Raw genomic sequence first — 16618 nt, forward strand, 5'->3', positions numbered from 1 at the left:
ATGGGTGAGCGCACTGTCACGTCTCGAGATGGAGACTCCCAGAGACTGGCCAGGGGCCTCGGAATGGGTGAGCGCACTGTCACGTCTCGAGATGGAGACTCCCAGAGACTGGCCAGGGGCCTCGGAATGGGTGAGCGCACTGTCACGTCTCGAGATGGAGACTCCCAGAGACTGGCCAGGGGCCTCGGAACGGGTGAGCGCACTGTCACGTCTCGAGATGGAGACTCCCAGAGACTGGCCAGGGGCCTCGGAACGGGTGAGCGCACTGTCATGTCTCGAGATGGAGACTCCCAGAGACTGGCCAGGGGCCTCGGAACGGGTGAGCGCACTGTCACGTCTCGAGATGGAGGAGATAATAACCTCTCATGTGTATTTTGCACTTTCTGGTAGCCGTGTGAGGGAGGCAAGACTGTCATTACCAGCCCCTTCTTGTAGCTGTTCTGAGACACAGGAATAACCAAGGGCCACATAATGAGTGGGTAACTGAACCAGGACCCAGACCAGCAGGTCAGCACAGGGTTCCCTTTGCCAGAACATACCGTAGCCTTTCAGGCTTCTTAAAGCATGGCCCTGATCAGGTGGGCGCCATCTGCCCCTCGCTGTGTCTGCATTCCCCTGTTCCATATCCCTTTGCTTGAAAGGTAACCATCCTTCAAGAGACAGAGCAGGTACCTCTTGTTTCCCAAAGCTGTCTTCAAGGCACTAGGCGGGAGGCGTGCACACAGCACCTTGTGCCACCTCTCAGGTAGCAGCAGGTTCTCCTGCAATCAGTGTTTGTCTGTGAATTTTACCCCCTCTGGATGGCGTGGCCGTTCGGGGCAGGAATCCACCCACTCGCCCTCATAGTCCAACAGCACTGAATGTCCCACATGGTGTGTTCTCACCAAGTGTTGGTTGAATGAATGATTAAATAAGATCTAAGAACAACTTGAAATACATAACCCATAAATGCAAAGGTGCCTTGGTTGGCATAAATGTGACCTCTATCCCCAAAAGTGGAGAATGCATTTTCTCACATAACAAGATGTCCTGCATTACTTCATTTCCAGAGATAAGTGATTCGTCAAAGACTAGCGTCTTCATATCCTCCCACTTTGCCCATTGTGTTTGCTTTTGTCTCAGGCTCTTCCCTCATGGTTACAAAGTGTCTGCAGCAGCTCCAGGCATTCTATCCTTCACTCAATAACCAAAATTCAGACAAGAAGAAGAGGAGCATTTTGAAGTGTGGAGAAATCTCTCCCAGAAACCCTGGAATCTCCTCATGCCTCATTGGCTAGGATTGCATCACATGACCATTCCTAAACCAGTCATTGGCAAGGTGAGTGAAACTGGTGCGATTGGATTAATTTCACCAGGAAGGCATCCTCCGGGCCACTGAAGAGAGTTCCAACCTTTTTTGAAGATCCTGGATATTCCTTGCCAGAACAAAATTAAAATCCCAATGGTGCAATTGCTATAAGAATTCTCATGGCTGAATGTATGTGATTAATATCTGCAACAAGTGCCAAAGGTGGCTTCTGGAAGCCTCCTGGAGGCTTAAACGTGAATTTGTCCCAGTGCATCAATAGCTCCCACACTCATGTTCAACATACCCTATGGTGAAACCTTGTTCATCTCTATCCTGCTAGAACTCAAGCTCCAAACACAGGGATCTTTGTTTCGTTTCAATCGACAGTCCCTAGAACAGCACCTGGAATACAGTAAAGTTCAATAAGTATTTACCAACGTAAAGAAATTCCGCTGGCACGAAAAAAGAGGAGCGTTGGTGTGGAGAAGCATCCAGAAGCATCGGCACTGTGCTTTTGTCAAGGCTTTTTACTCTATATTTTTGCTTCTTTGTCTCACAGGAGACAAAAAAAACAAAACAAAACAAAAACAGAAAGAAACACAACATTTTTGTCCCAAACAAGCCTTGCTTTCTGCTTTCTATACACTAGGCACATGAGCCTTGCAAAGGTCACAAACCCAACAGTCACTGTGGGAGTGTCTGGCTGAAGGATGGCCAACGTGACACAGTGGAGTGTTCGTGCGCTGGCAGGCCAGCATATATGTCAGGCTCAAGAGCATCTTTCGCCAAAGGATGAAACTTCACAGCCATCAGATCTTCTTGCCCCCAGTACCACAGCCTTGGGTGGCATCAGTGGTGCACCAAGGGCAGGGTGGTGGGCGTGGCAGCCGTGGGAGCAGGCACCAAGGACTTGCATGATCTGTAAGAAAATGTAAAGCAATAATAAACCACTAAAGGCAGTTCAGTATCCTAGATTAAACCCTGGAACAGAAAAAAGGACAATAGTGGAAATACTGCTAAAACCCAAATAAAGTCTGTAGTTTGGCTCATATCATTGAATCTATGTTAATTTCTGTGTTTTAATAAATGTACTATAGTTATATAAGCTGTGTGAAAGGTACTGGGGGACAGTCTCTGCTATTTTTGCAACTCTTCTGTAAATCTAAAATTATTGTGCAATTGAAAAGGTTTTTAAATGATAAAACTGACTAAATAATGGTCTGCTTTTTTATCATCACCATGACAATTCTAAACAATGTTAATGATAAAAACAAAACATTGTTTTTATCCCTCCCCCAAATCATTTGGTCTAAGTTCTAAGCAATTGTAGTTACTGTTGAATCCTAATACCTATGTAAGGTTTAACTTAGCACATTTTTTATCATTTATTTTTTAAATAGATATTGCAGCATTTTACAGCAAGTTAATCTTAAGAACTCTTATATATACAGTTGACCCTGATATGTGTGGTTTCAGATGCACACATTTGTTTTGAGTAACTTCATATCTAATTGGAATTGTCCACGCTTATTCCCAGCATAGTCATGTCTCCAACCCTAAGAATCTGCCTCTAGCTAAAAGACAGCTGGAAAGAGGAAGAGGGGCAGTGGTTAGAGCACACCACTGTCTGGTTCCCATGTCTTACTCTGCCACTGAGTCACCAGCTGACATGGGACAGGGGACTTGGTTTACTGAATTACTGCCTGTCTGCTAAAGGACAGCGGGCATGGGATCTAAAGCTGGTGCTGGGAGCACTGGGCGTGGAGGAAGAGGCCTTTGCTCTCACCCCCACTCACCAAACCCTTATTAACTGAATCTTGCATTTGAACCAAAAATTTGAAATAATGATAGCACAGTGATTTTTAAAGATGAAGAACCAAAACTTGTTACTTTAATCCTGTCATTCTAGTGACCACTTGTAGCTTATATTGTATTTACATTTTAAAACAGTGAAACTGAGTGCAAAATGCTGTAATATCATGTGTCATGATGATGTTTTTCATCGAGAGGAGCAGGATGCTAAAAATGATCAGCTCCACGCCCTGGCTGGGTAGTTCAATTGGTGAGAGTGTTGTCCTAATACACCACAGTTGTGAGTTTGATCCCTGGTCAGAGCACATACAAGAATCAACCAATGAATGCATAAATAAGTGAAACAACAAACTGATCTATCTCTTCTCTCTCTCTCTCTCTCTCTCTCTCTCTCTCTCTCTCTCTCTTCCCCCCCTCTCCAATTAAAAAAAATGTTTTAAATGATCAGCTCCATGTATTAAATTAAGTACTAGAGTGAGTGGAATTAAGATTCCAGGTATTATAATCTACCTTAAAGATCATATATCCTCTCCCCTCATTTTAGCAACAGAGAAAGGGAAGTTCAAAAACTTGCTGCAGTTAATAAGGGTTTGGTGAGTGGGTTGAGAACAAAGGCCTCTTCCTCCACACCCAGTGCTCCCAGCACCAGTTCTAGATCCCATGCCTGCTGTCCTTTAGCAGACAGGCAGTAATTCAGTAAACCAAGTCCCCTGTCCCACGTCAGCTGGTGACTCAGTGGCAGAGTAAGGCACAGGAACCAGACAGTGGAGGGCTCTAATCACTGCCCCTCTTCCTCTTTCCAGCTGTCTTTTAGCTAGAGGCAGATACCTTCCAGAAGACTAATGCCTGTGCCACCTGACATTCAGATGGGAAGAGGGGAGCGTTTTAAAACAGAGACACAGCTCAAAATAACATTAGAATTGAGTAAACTTCAGTCAGAGTTCCCACAACCAGAAAAAATACTGAAATACAACATTTGGGGAACAAGGGAACAATTTCAGGCACCCATTTCCACTGAGTCCTCCAATTTGGGGGTTATCTGTTAATGGATGGTATATTGGGAATGTCAGCTGCCCACAGAAATGTTTATCCTTGGTTTTTCTATGTTCAAGAAGAAAGCAATGGTTTTCAGAATAGCATCTGTGCAATTCAATGGGCCATCACATTGAGGAAAATCTCTATAGCAAGAACGTGGTGGAAAGAAGGTTTTTTGGGTAGTGGAGTGGAAGATGTAAGGAGGATAAATGGAAATGGGAAAAAAATAAATTAAATAAAATAAAGAGGAAAAAAAAAGAGAAAGGTTTTCACGAAGCACTGTTTCTTGACTGCGGTCCCTGGGCAGCTCTCCTAGACAGGGGAGAAAGGTAGACACCATCTTGATTAAATTTAAGCACCTCCCTGTGAGCCTTTGCTACCAGCCCTTGAAATTCATCCTGTCTGTTTCTCAGATAAACAGCCCCATGTTCAGGAGCCATTCACATGTGAATTGTCAGACGTGGACACTATAGGCAACTACTGGGTTCTGTCTTTGCACGGCTTCTTATCATAATAATGTTCCCCCACTAAGCTATAATTGACCTCCTACCACATGCTTGGAAGGATGATGGATAGGTGGATAAATAAATGAATGGATGGTAGGTAGGTGAATGGATGGGCGGGTAGATGGGTAAATAGTGGAATGAGTAGGCAGATAGATATGGGATGGATGGGTGGTTCAATAGATAGGCAGATGAATAGATGGGTGAATGGAGGTTGGAAAGGGGATGGTTGGATGTGTGGAAGAATGGATGGGTGGATGGACTAATGCAGTGGTCGGCAAACTGCGGCTCGGCAAACCGTGGCTCACGAGCCACATGCAGCTCTTTGGCCTCTTGAGTGTGGCTCTTCCACAAAATACCGACTTCGGCACATGGGTCATGAAGTTTCAATCGCACTGTACATGTGCGCCCGCACGTGGTATTTTGTGAAGAGCCACACTCAAGGGGCCAAAGAGCCACATGTGGCTCTTGAGCCGCGGTTTGCCGACCATGGGACTAATGGATCAATATGTGGGAATCTCACCCTGGTCGGGTGGCTCAGTTAGTTGGAGCATTGCCCTGTACACCAAAAAGTTGCAGATTTTATTCCCAGTCTGGGCAAATACCTAGGTTGCAGGTTGGATCCCTGGTCAACCAACTAATGTTTCTTTCTCACATCACTGTTTCTCTTTCTGTGTCTTTCTCTCTCTCTCTTTCTCTCTCCCTCAAATCAAATATATAAAAATATATTATAGGATGAGAATTAAAAATATGCAGGAATCTTTACCATCTCATCTTTATATTGGTGCCCAAGGTAATTCCCCAGTGAAGGATTCTGCTTCACACAGGAGGTAAGTTCATGACCAAAGCTATATTTAAGTTGGATAGAACTCTGTCTTGGGGTAGATTTTAAGGCCCCAAAGACTAGAATCATAGCTTCCCATCTATATGCCTTAGTAATAATTTCATTGTGTGCTATACAGTAGGTGCTGAGTGAATATTTATTGATGAATGAATGAACGAATGAATGAATGAATTTTAAAACACAAGGAAGGCTCTCCCTGACCCTGGAATTGATCCCCTCATTCTGATATTTGGTGCTTATATTCCAACATTAAAATTTCATTCCTTCATAAATCAGTTATGTACCCAGAGAGTGTCCAGTTATGATGCAAATTATTCCTGGATGTTAAATGCATTAAACCTTTTCCATCTGTTGTTTCTTTAGCGGGAATTAGCTGGCTGCATTGCTCTCTCTTGATTCTTTGCTGATGAGGTTGGCCATGGGGCAAGTCCAGATGTTTCTGCGACTGGGCTGGAGTTCGAAAGGGCCTTTACAGTAGGACACGCCAGGGTTGTGAGGAGGGACCCAGACTCTCCTCTCTCCTGACCTTGGCAGCTGGCCCCTGGCCACACCACCTTCCCAGCAGCCTCTCCTGACACGATGGGACTTCCTCGCTTTGTCCCACAGGTTTCTGTCAGCTGGGCAGGGCACTGAGGAGGGGAAAGAAATGAAGTGAGAAGAGGAAAAGTGACAGCAAGAAAGCATGAGAAGAAGGGAGACACAGGACAGTGAAGAGCGAAGGGAGAAAAAAGAGGAAATGAGGCTGAATATGGGCAGGAGGTCGATGGTGTTTGCAGCCAAATGCCTCTAGTAATAGTATCATCATCATCTCGCCTGAACAGGTGTGCAAGGACTCCATCTACTCATTAAACAACATGAAAATGGCAGGCGTTTCTACCGGCCTCCCCGGAAATCTTGGCAGAAGCCGTCAGAAGGCCCACGCTGCTTCTGAGATGTGATTTTTAATAGTGTAGACTGTACTTTTTGATTGGGGTTGGGAAAAAGAGGAAAAGGGCATCGATTGTGCTTTAAAAAAACACAACATTTTGAAATTCTTCTCTCCAAGTGGGTTTTGCCTTAGACCACACTGAGCTCCTTTGAGTAGCGAAGTCAGCATGAGCCATGGTCTGGGGCTGCCAGGAGTCCTCGGGCCACACTAAGGCCCTGTGCCAAGGGTCCATGTCTTTGAAATAGGCCCCTCTGTTCCATAGCATTATTCATAGCTTCTATTCCCCTCCTGCCGTGACCTCAGTGTCCCTGTGTTGCACTAAGATGTCTGAAGTGTGTGATTCAAGCAAAGGGCATTTTGTTCCTGGCTGAACAAGGCTCCGGGAGACCGGCAGTGCCAGAGACAGGAGTGGGCACCATCAGTCCCGGAGCTAAAGCCGGGCAGTGTGCAAGATCCTCACGACAAACAGCACCTTTCCCCGGGAAGGCAGCCAAGGCCTGGAGCCCTGCGTAGGAAATCCCCCGCGAGAGGCCCTTCCTGAGCACCACAGAAAATGGTTCTTTTCATAGCCTCTGAGTCCCCTTCCTTTCCAGCCGTCAAGGCCCCATCACAGACCCTGTCCTGGCCCTCCGCATGCTGTTCACATGCCAAGCGCCCCCACCCAGGCTCCTCACGGCTCCTGCACCTTCTCCTTGCCCTCCACACGCGGCTGGCTTCCCCAGCCCTCAGAAGGCCTCCTCCTGTCCCCAGTGGGGCTGCGGACACTCCCTCCATCAGCACCCGGTGCCTCTCACATGAAGCTGGTCTATGTCGTGACCTAACATCTCCACAGGCACCTCTGGGTTGGACAGAAATGATTTGTTGACTTTGCCAGATTAGCAAGGGGAGCAAATTCCACAGATGCCTCTGTCCCTAAGTCTCAAAGTTCAGCCCTCCAGTTTGATAGCAGGAGCGAGGTGAGGGAGGCAGCCTAAGATTGTGTGGAGTAACTAAGAAACAAAGACAGCTACAGAAAGGATCACTCTTTATGGAGCAATTACTGGCTGGCAGGCAATTGTCTAAGCCAGCGATTTTCAACCTTTTTCATCTCGTGGCACACATAAAACTAATTACTAAAATTCTGCGGCACACCAAAAAATGTATTATATTTTTTGCTGATTTGACAAAAAAAAAGTGTAATTTTAATTCATTCACATTGGATGGCTATTGTTTTTTGTTTTTAATTTGACAAAAGAGGTCAGTGCCCCTAAGTAAATAGTCAGGTATTTCATGTTTTAAAAATTCTGCCCTGACAGTGTGGCTCAGTTGGTTGAGTGTCGTTCCATGCACCTGGAGGTCACCAGTTTGATTCCCGGTCAGGATGCATGCAACAGGCCTGGGTTGCGGGCCCAATCCCTAGTGGGGGGCATGCAGAAGGCAGCCAATAGATGTTTCTCTCTCATTGATGTTTCTCTCTCCCCCTCTTCCTTCCTCTATCTGAAATAAATAAAAACATATTTTTAAAAAATTTCTTGCAGTACACTCCTAGGTACTTTCAAATATACAGCCTATTGATTGGAAAGGCTGCTCTAAGCCTTTCTTCTGGATTTATGCATTGAATCCTGTCAGCAGCCCTCTACAGTGGACACTGTTACTAGCCCCATTTTGCAGAGAAGGAAATGGAAGCCCAGAGATGGTAAGTACCTTGCCAAGGCCCCAGGCTCAGAAGAGGCAGGCCCAAGGCGTGGCTGGGGGATACCTCGCATGGCATGCCCCGGGGTAGCAGGAGATTTGGGTTTCTCTGCCACTCCTTGGGCAGGTAACTTTCTGCCAGCCATGGTCATTTTCCAAGTCTCCATTTCCTAATCAGAACGATTATGCAATGAGGTGATTTCTTGGGGCGCTTCCATAAGGTGATGCTGTGATTTTTTTTTCTTCTTACTAATTACAGTGTAAAGGTACTCAGAAAGATCGCTCGCTACATTTTCTGGACTTGGGCTAATCCCAGGTCCAGGGATGAAATGGGCAGCACTATCGATCTTCAGTGACACTTAAGGCTCCATCTGTGCAAGTATCCCTCTGGGGTCCCAGGCAGAGTTCTGGGTGTGTGCAAAGAGGGTTTGTCCATCAGTCAATGACTTAGAGGACACAAGTCAGGCCCTGCACATTAGGGTGGGTAAATCTAAGCCCCTAAATTATATATATATATATCTCAATAGTACTTTTAAAAAATTGAGGTATAATTGACATAACATTATATTAGTTTCAGGTGTACAACATAATGATATGTGTACATGTTGCAAAATGACCACCACAATAAATCCATGTAACATACATTACCATACATAGTTGCAGAAGTATTTTCTCATGATGAGAACTTTCAAGATCCACTCCCCTAGGTACTTTCAAATATACAATCATTATTAACTACTAGAGGCCCGGTGCACAAAAATTTGTGCACTGGGGGGGGGGGGGGGGGAGGGGAGAGGGGGTCCCTCAGCCCGGCCTGTGCCCTCTTGCAGTCTGGGACCCCTCGGGAGATAATGATCTGCTGGCTTAGGCCTGCTACCGGGTGGAAGAGGGCAGGCCCAATCCCTAGGTGCAGCCCCTGGTCGGGCTCAGAGCAGGGCCGTCTGGGGAGTTGGGGCGCCGCCCCCTGTCATGCACAGAGCAGGGTGGATCGGGAGGGTGCGATGCCACCCCTAGTCACGCTCAGGGCAGGGCCGATTGGGGGGTTGGGGCACCGCTACCTGTCACACTCAAGGCAGGGTCGGTAGGGAAGTTGCGGCGCCACCCCGTCATGCACAGAGCAGGGCCGATCAGTGGGTTGAGGCGCCGCACCCTGTCACACACAGAGCAGGGCCGATCAGGGGGTTGAGGCGCCGCACCCTGTCACACACAGAGCCGCAGGGCAATCAGGGGTTGGGGAGCTCCCCCGTATCAGGCACAGAGCAGGGCTGATCAGGAGGTTGGGGCGCCTTCCCCTGTCACGAACAGAGCAGGGCAGATAGGGAGGATGTGGCCCCGCCCCCTGTCACACACAGAGCCGCAGGGCGATCAGGGGGTCTGGGCACTGCCCCCTGTCACGCTGATCCCGGTGCTGGGAGGCATATTACCCTTTTACTATATAGGATAGAGGCCTGGTGCTTGGGTGGGGCTGGCTGGTTTGCCCTGAAGGGTGTCCTGGATCAGGGTGGGGGTCCCCACTGGGGTGCCTGGCCAGCCTGGATGAGGGGATGATGGCTGTTTGCAGCTGGTCACACACCCTTCAGGGTGGGGGTCCCCACTGGGGTGCCTGGCTAGTCTGGGTGAGGGGCTGAGGGCTGTTTTCAGGCTGACTGAAGCTCCCAACTGCTCCTTTTTTTCTTTTTTATTCTGGGCCAGGTTTAGCTCTGGCTCCAGCTCTGAGGCCTCTGCTGCTGAAAGCAGGTATCTGGTTTGTTTAGGTTCTATAATCGAAACAATGTATAACTCCAGCTCTGAGATCCTGGCTGGCTTAAAGCAGGTTTCTGGGGTTTTGTTTAGCTTCTATATTTGTTACAATGTTTCTTAAACTGCAAGCTCAGAGGCTGGCAAGGCAGGCGGGGAACGCTGGAGTCCTCCGTCACTGAAGCAAGCAAGCCTCATGTTCGCTTCCAGCTGCCTGGCTGCCGGCCATCATCTTGGCTGGCAGTTAATTTGCATATCGCCCTGATTAGCCAATGGGAAGGGTAGTGGTCATACGCTAATTACCATGTTTCTCTTTTATTAGATAGGATAGTTATTACATCCCCATGACTTATTCAATGTATAACTGGAAATTTGTAGTTTTTGACCCCTTTCACTAATTTCCTCCATCTCCCACCATGTTCTCTATATCCATCAGCTTGGTTTTTCTGTTTTTGTTTGTTTCTTGTTTTACATTTCACTTATAAGTTAGATCTTGTGGTATTTATCCTTTTCTGTCTGACTTATTTAATCTAGCATAATGCCTTCAAGGTCCATCCATACTATTGCAAATAGCAAGATTTCATTCCTTTCTTATGGCTGAATACCATATAGCATATTTTCTTTACCCATTCACCCACTGATGGACATTTAGGTTGTTTCCACATCCTGGCTATTGTAAATAATGCTGCAATGAAAAGGTGGTGCAGACATCTCTTTGCGTTAGTGTTTTGATTTTCTTGGGAGAGACACCCAGAAGTGCCGTTCCTGGATTGTAGCCGAGCTCCTTCTTAAAAGAGAGGCATCCTTCAAGTGCACCCTCATTGGTAAGAGGGGTGAAGGCACTGGCCAGTGCTAGTCAACGTTGAGCTCGGCAGTTGCTCCAGCCCACCTCTCTTGAGCAAGGGGGGAGTTCATGCTCTGATATGAGGTGGGTGATTGCAAAAGGGGCTCTGTAATACACCCGACAAGTTCAGTGGCAGAGAGTAACTTCACAGTATGATCAGATCATCAGTTCCTAACTGGGCAGATTATGGTAGATAGTCACATCCCAAACCTACAACTACTTTAATAAAGGGTTTATCTTTGACGCAAGCAAGCCCTGTCCATTGTTCTTGTGCATCTCTAGGCTAACACACCTTTGAATATCACTTGTCATCCTCCTTTTCAGACCCTCCTGAGGCATAATCACCTTCAAGAGAGCACATAATCTGATTAGCTATCGGGTACCTTGCTTTCTCCCACCTTCATGCCATCTTTCTTACTTCCCTCCTTCATTTCAAATGTAAAAAAGAAACTGCAGGACTATCGTTTTCTGGGGCATTTGAGATCTTGCTTCCCAGTGGGTCATCAGTTTGGCTCAAATAAACTCTTGTAAAAATTCTCTACAGGTTTGGACTTTCTTACATCCACAGATGGATTCATTAAATACTATTTCAGATACCAGGGGCCATACGATCGGAGAGGTCATACTCCTCTGCCAAGAGCTGTAGTGACTGCCCATTGCCTGCAGGAGGGAGGCCACACCCTGTAGCTGGGCTTCAGGAGCTCCGCAAGCTCACTCTCTCCTTCCCACCTTGGCTTCTGTCTTCCTTGGAAACTCATGAGAAACTCCTCTGCCATCTGGACTGATCTTGCAGCATCTTAAGAGGTAACCTTGACCCTGGGTGAAGATTTATAGTGTATCATATTTGGTTGACTCTAAGGTCCACACTTTATCTCATTTTAACATCTTACTCATTTAACATTGATCCCACAATCGATGGCATGCCATAGTTTACTTAGCAGCACCTTTCTTTCGTGAAATAATGGTGTATCTTACAAGGAAAGGCACCTCAGGTTAGAGGAAGTATGGCAAGTAGCATTTTCCAGATTTGAGCTCCAGAAGCTCAGCCAGAGGCTGGGAACCTGTGTGCCGTTCTGAGTCTCTCCCTCCCTCCCGGACCTGGGTCCTGGTGTAATAGGGGTGATCTATGGGGGTCTGTGTAGCGCCCTAGTTGTAACCATGGCTGATATTTAAAATGTTTAATGACCAGACCAATCAAAACAGAAGGCAGCTGAAAACAATAGGCATGTCTGTCCCGGAGCTGACCGATCCACACCCTGGCTGGACTGACGTGGCCAGTAAGTGGCAAAACTGGGATGCTAACGTAGGTCTCTCTGACCTCAAAGCCCATGCCCTGTAACTTCCCCATTTGACATCTTAGAGGAGGCCCTGCCCAGCTCAAGTCTTGAAGGACCTGTCTTCCACACTGCATTGTAAGCACCTGAGGCAGGGAGCTGTGAGTCATTCTCTACTGACCTCCCCCACCTCTGAGTCTATATGTGCTGGTTAATGTTCACCACTGGCTCGGGGAGCATGGAGGGGGAAAGCCCTGATTTGTAGTGTTTTCCATGTAAATACTGCCATTGTTATTGGACAGGGGACCTGGCCCTGAACGTGTCTGCCTCGGGCCAGCTGGTAGTATGTGGGGGTGTTTTTCTTTTTTAACCCTCACTCAAGGATATTTTTCCATTGATTTTAGAGAGAGTGGAAAAGAGAGGGAAAGACAGAGAGAAACATCGATGGAAGAGAAATACATCGGTTGGTTGTCTCCTGCACGCACCCTGACCAGGGCACAGGCTGGGAAGGAGCCTGCAACGGAGGTATGAGCCCTTGAACGGAATCGATCCCTGGACCTGTTGGTCTGCAGGCCAACGCTCCATCCACTAAGCCAGCTGTTCTCAACCTGTGGGTCACAACCCCTTTGGCGGTTGAACAACCCTTTCACAGGGGTCGCCTAAGACCATCCTGCATATCAGATATTTATATTACAATTCATAACAGTAGCAACATTACAGTTATGAAGTAGCAACGAAAATAATTTTATGGTTGGGTCACAGCATGAGGAACTGTATTTAAAGGGCCAGAAGGTTGAGAACCACTGCACTAAGCCAAACCAGCTAGGACAGTATGTGCGTTCTTGACTTCGTGCAGGAAAAATTTCATAAAATGAGTGAGGGGATGTTTATTAAAGCTGGACACAGTAAAACAGGAAAGGGCTTAGCATAGAAGCAACAGGAGAGCCTCGGCTGGGCTGCCTTGGCTCACTGGGAAGTCAGAGAAAAGAGGGTCTTGTGACAGGTTCAGGGGATTAGCCTGGGATGAGCTGCCACAGCCCATTGCTCCCCTGGTTGCAAGCCTCGCGGGGTCCTTTAGAGTTCAGGAGATGCATGCTTGTGGGGGAAGAAGAGAGTGAAGATGAAGACAAAGGGAATGGAGGGAGCGGTTCTGTTTTGTTTTGTTTTTGAGCACTGGGTCCTTTGTCTCCACTGACTGGCCAATGTTGGGGCAGGGGGTCATTAGTCACTGCAGCTGGTCCTGGCCTTGCCCACCTGGTTTTGCTGCTTTTCTGGGCCTGGGGCTGAAATACAACTGAGGCCTAGATGTTATCTGTAGGGAGGTGACCTTCTGGATCTGCTGTAAGTTGCTCTGCTAGTTTGTTCAGTGATCTATCTCAGTTTCCCTATTCCACTTGTCCTGGCTTACTGCCTATCTCACCATCAGGCCTGATCTCGAGCTCCCGGTGTGAGATTACTGAAGAAGGAGTTGGGAAGAGCTGTGCAGAGGCACACTGCTGTATGATATTTCCACCTTACGGATACAACAGAAGTGAATAACCTCGAGAGCACAGATTAACAGTAAAATGTAGTGAACTAATTAGGAAGTGAATGAGCTTCGATTATTACCTTTGTTTTAAATCAAATTTATTCCGTTTAAATCTTATGTAACTTAATCTTTAATAATTATTGTGTTTAACAATGGGCTTGCAAATTTCCTGTAAACTGAACAATTAGTCCATGACTGGTTTGAGCTGGCTCCAGTATTTGAGTCTGGTCTAAGGCTTTGCTTGCCATAGGCACTGGAGTGGTGGTGAGGATGCTACTAAAAGGAATATGATTATTCACTACTGAACTGTGAATAGAACTGGTAACCCAGGTTTCGATATTCTTTTTTTATGTCCGAAAATGTCTTAGTTTCATTACTCATACTTAAAAGAAGGCCAAACAAATAAACACTGTTTAAGGGTGGAGGCCAAAGAATAGCCTAGGCTCCAACCCAGGGTGTGTGTGGGGGTGGAGCCCTATGACTGCTTCCTGTTCAAAACAGTCCTCTGCGATAGGGCTTGAGCAAGCCTGAGCTATAACTGACTTCTCTCCCTGCCTCCCCCAAACAGGAGAAACACTGAAGAAAAAGCGCCAGTTGTATTATTATCCTGTTACATTCCAGAAAGGACAGCCTCCCAGGAATTGGGGAGTTGAGAACTAAGGAAAAATTGCAGTAAATTGCAGCCTCCCAAAGGCTCAAAGAAGTCCTGCACTTTGGCTATCTTAACCTTTTGTTAGGGTGCAGTGCTGACGTCACTGGAAACTGGAGTGGGCAGGCACAGCTTAGGAAGGGAAGCGAACAGCTGGTGAATCAGCTGTGTTGCACTCAGCACTATCCCTGTCCTGGTTCAGGGACTGCACCATATATGGACTCAGGCTCAGACCCACAGCCCTGCTGATTTGCATGGGGCTCCCATCAATTGCACTTTGGGATTGGGTCGTTGTTACCAGCAAAAGGGAGACCCCAGAAAGGTTGGTCAGCATGAAGAAATCATGGCCAATTGTGGTCTGGCAAGGGAAAGATGAGAGGCGATGGTGCAGCCCCTTTCCAGCCAAGCCGCTGTTGGGAATGCAGGCCAGGGCCTGAGAAGGCTGTGGGAGGGAGTGACTCCCAGCGGTGGTTGCGAGGGGAGGGACTCTGCAGGAGGGCCAGCCTCCTTCTGCAGAGGCTGTTCTGCCTCTGGCTGGCCTGAGGCTTCAAGGGCTTTATCCCGAGGGTGATTGAGACAAGGGGAATAACTCCAACTTTTCAGATACGAGATGCTGCTGAAGGCACAGAAACCCTCCTGGCCAAGTGAGGGGCAGTCCAGGCTCCGAGTGATTCTGAGGTCGAGATGGGTTCACCCAGGTAGAACACAGCTAGTTAACCTCCAACCCCGTCCTATCAGTCCAGACTTGGTCAGCCAGTGTGACCCAGCTGGGGCTGTGGGAATCCAGGCCACAGAGAAGGAAGGCGGTTGGGGAGTGATCTGGAAAAGTGGCTTTTAATAGATGGCTAATAAAGTAGATCCAATTTGTAAAGATTAACCGGCTTCTTTTTGTTTGTGTCTCAGCTATCTGGTTGCTTTCACTTTTTTTTTTTTAAAGGAACAGCTTGAATGATTTCAGGACAACTTCTCTCTCTGCAGACCTCTTGATCTGGTTCAAAAGACCAGAACCATGGAATACTCTACCGCAGTGAGAACCAACTACTCCATATGCAAAACACACACACAAATCTCACCAACATACTGTGGAGCGAGAGAAGGCAGACACAAAAGAGTACTGTGAAATCCCATTTATATCAAAACCAAGAAAAATCAATCTGTGATGTTAGAAGTCAGGATAGTGGCTCCTTTGTTGGCCCTGGTGACGGGGAGGGGCAGGAGGGCTTCGGGGTGCGGGTGATGTACTCATGCTTCGTCCGGGTGCTGCTTCCACAGATGTAGACACATTGAGCCTGTGCGCTTATGATCTTTGCACATTTCTGCATATCATATTTCAATCAAAAGTTTCCTTAAGAAAAAGCAGAACCAGGATGTCATCTTGTGAAATGAGCTGTGACAGGAAGAGTGAATTCCTGTGTGCCAACCCAAAGCAAGCCTCTGCGGGTGGGTGCTGCAGGATGGCCGCACTGCAGGCTGCGAGTCACAGAGCCCGATTTCCAATCCCACTTCTCCTCCTCACCGGCCCGCGGGTCTGGGAACTTAGCTCCCTTGCTTCTCACTTTCCTGCGGCAGAACAAAGGGGTTGGGTTCAATGACATGGTCCCAGAGAAGGTTCCTCTTTCCCACCTGTTTCAGGGGGATGGAAGATGATTTAGTGTTCATTTTGCCTCTCACGGGACCTTCTTAGAGAGGAGAGATCTCTCTGTCAAAATGTGCCCCCTCCATTTGCACACACATACACACATATGCACACCGAGAAGTATTTGGCCTTCTCAGCATCCTCTTATTACCCACCATCAGCCTTGACTCTCCATGCACCTCCTTCACCTTCTTCTCCCCCTTCCTTGACCTCAGTGTACATATTTCCCAGGACTGTACAAACTGATGGCTTAGTACAAAACAAACGTTTTGTGTCACAATTCTGGAGGAGTGCACTCCAAGGTCAAGGTGCTGACGGGGCCATGCTCCCTCTGAAGGCACTGAGGATCCTGCCCCGGCCCCTCTCCTGGCTTCTGGCAGCCTCGGTGCTCCTTGGTTTGGAGAGGATCACTTCAATCCTCCATCCTTTTGTGGTGTCCTCCTGTGACTTCACATGGTCTTCCTCTGTGTGTGTCTGTGTCCAAGTTCTCCCTTTTTATAAGGACACCCGTCATTGGATTAGGGCTCATCCCAATGACCCCATTTTAACTTGATGACCTGTTGTTTCCAGGTAAGGTCACATTCTGAGGCACTAGGGTCAAGGACTTCAACATATATTTTTGGGGAGACACAGTTCTACTCATAACAGCCAGTGATTAAAAGGTTTCAGGAGAGAAACCAAGATGGCGGCATAGGTTAACGCTGGAGATTGCTGCCTCGAACAACCACTTCAAAAAACAACTAAAAGACGGAACGGACATCATCCAGAACCACAGGAAGGCTGGCTGAGTGGAAATTCTACAACTAGGAGGAAAGAGAATATCATACCCAGACTCAGAGGAGGCGCAGTGCTGAAGTGAAATACTAAGG

General features: G+C 47.4%; 1 protein-coding gene across 1 annotated transcript in view; it reads left to right on the forward strand.

Moving 5' to 3' along the window:
- The window catches only part of LOC308521588 (uncharacterized protein C2orf78-like), a gene marked incomplete at both ends in the record, with an annotated part of 86189 nt that continues 69571 nt past the window's right edge, over positions 1-16618 (forward strand). Inside the window, one exon of the mRNA XM_081094651.1 lies at positions 1-319. Coding sequence (XP_080950777.1) covers positions 1-319 — 319 coding nt within the window. The remainder of the gene's footprint in view (positions 320-16618) is intronic.

This window comes from Myotis nattereri (assembly GCF_964212035.1).
Source record: "Myotis nattereri genome assembly, chromosome: 6".
Lineage (NCBI taxonomy): Eukaryota > Metazoa > Chordata > Mammalia > Chiroptera > Vespertilionidae > Myotis > Myotis nattereri.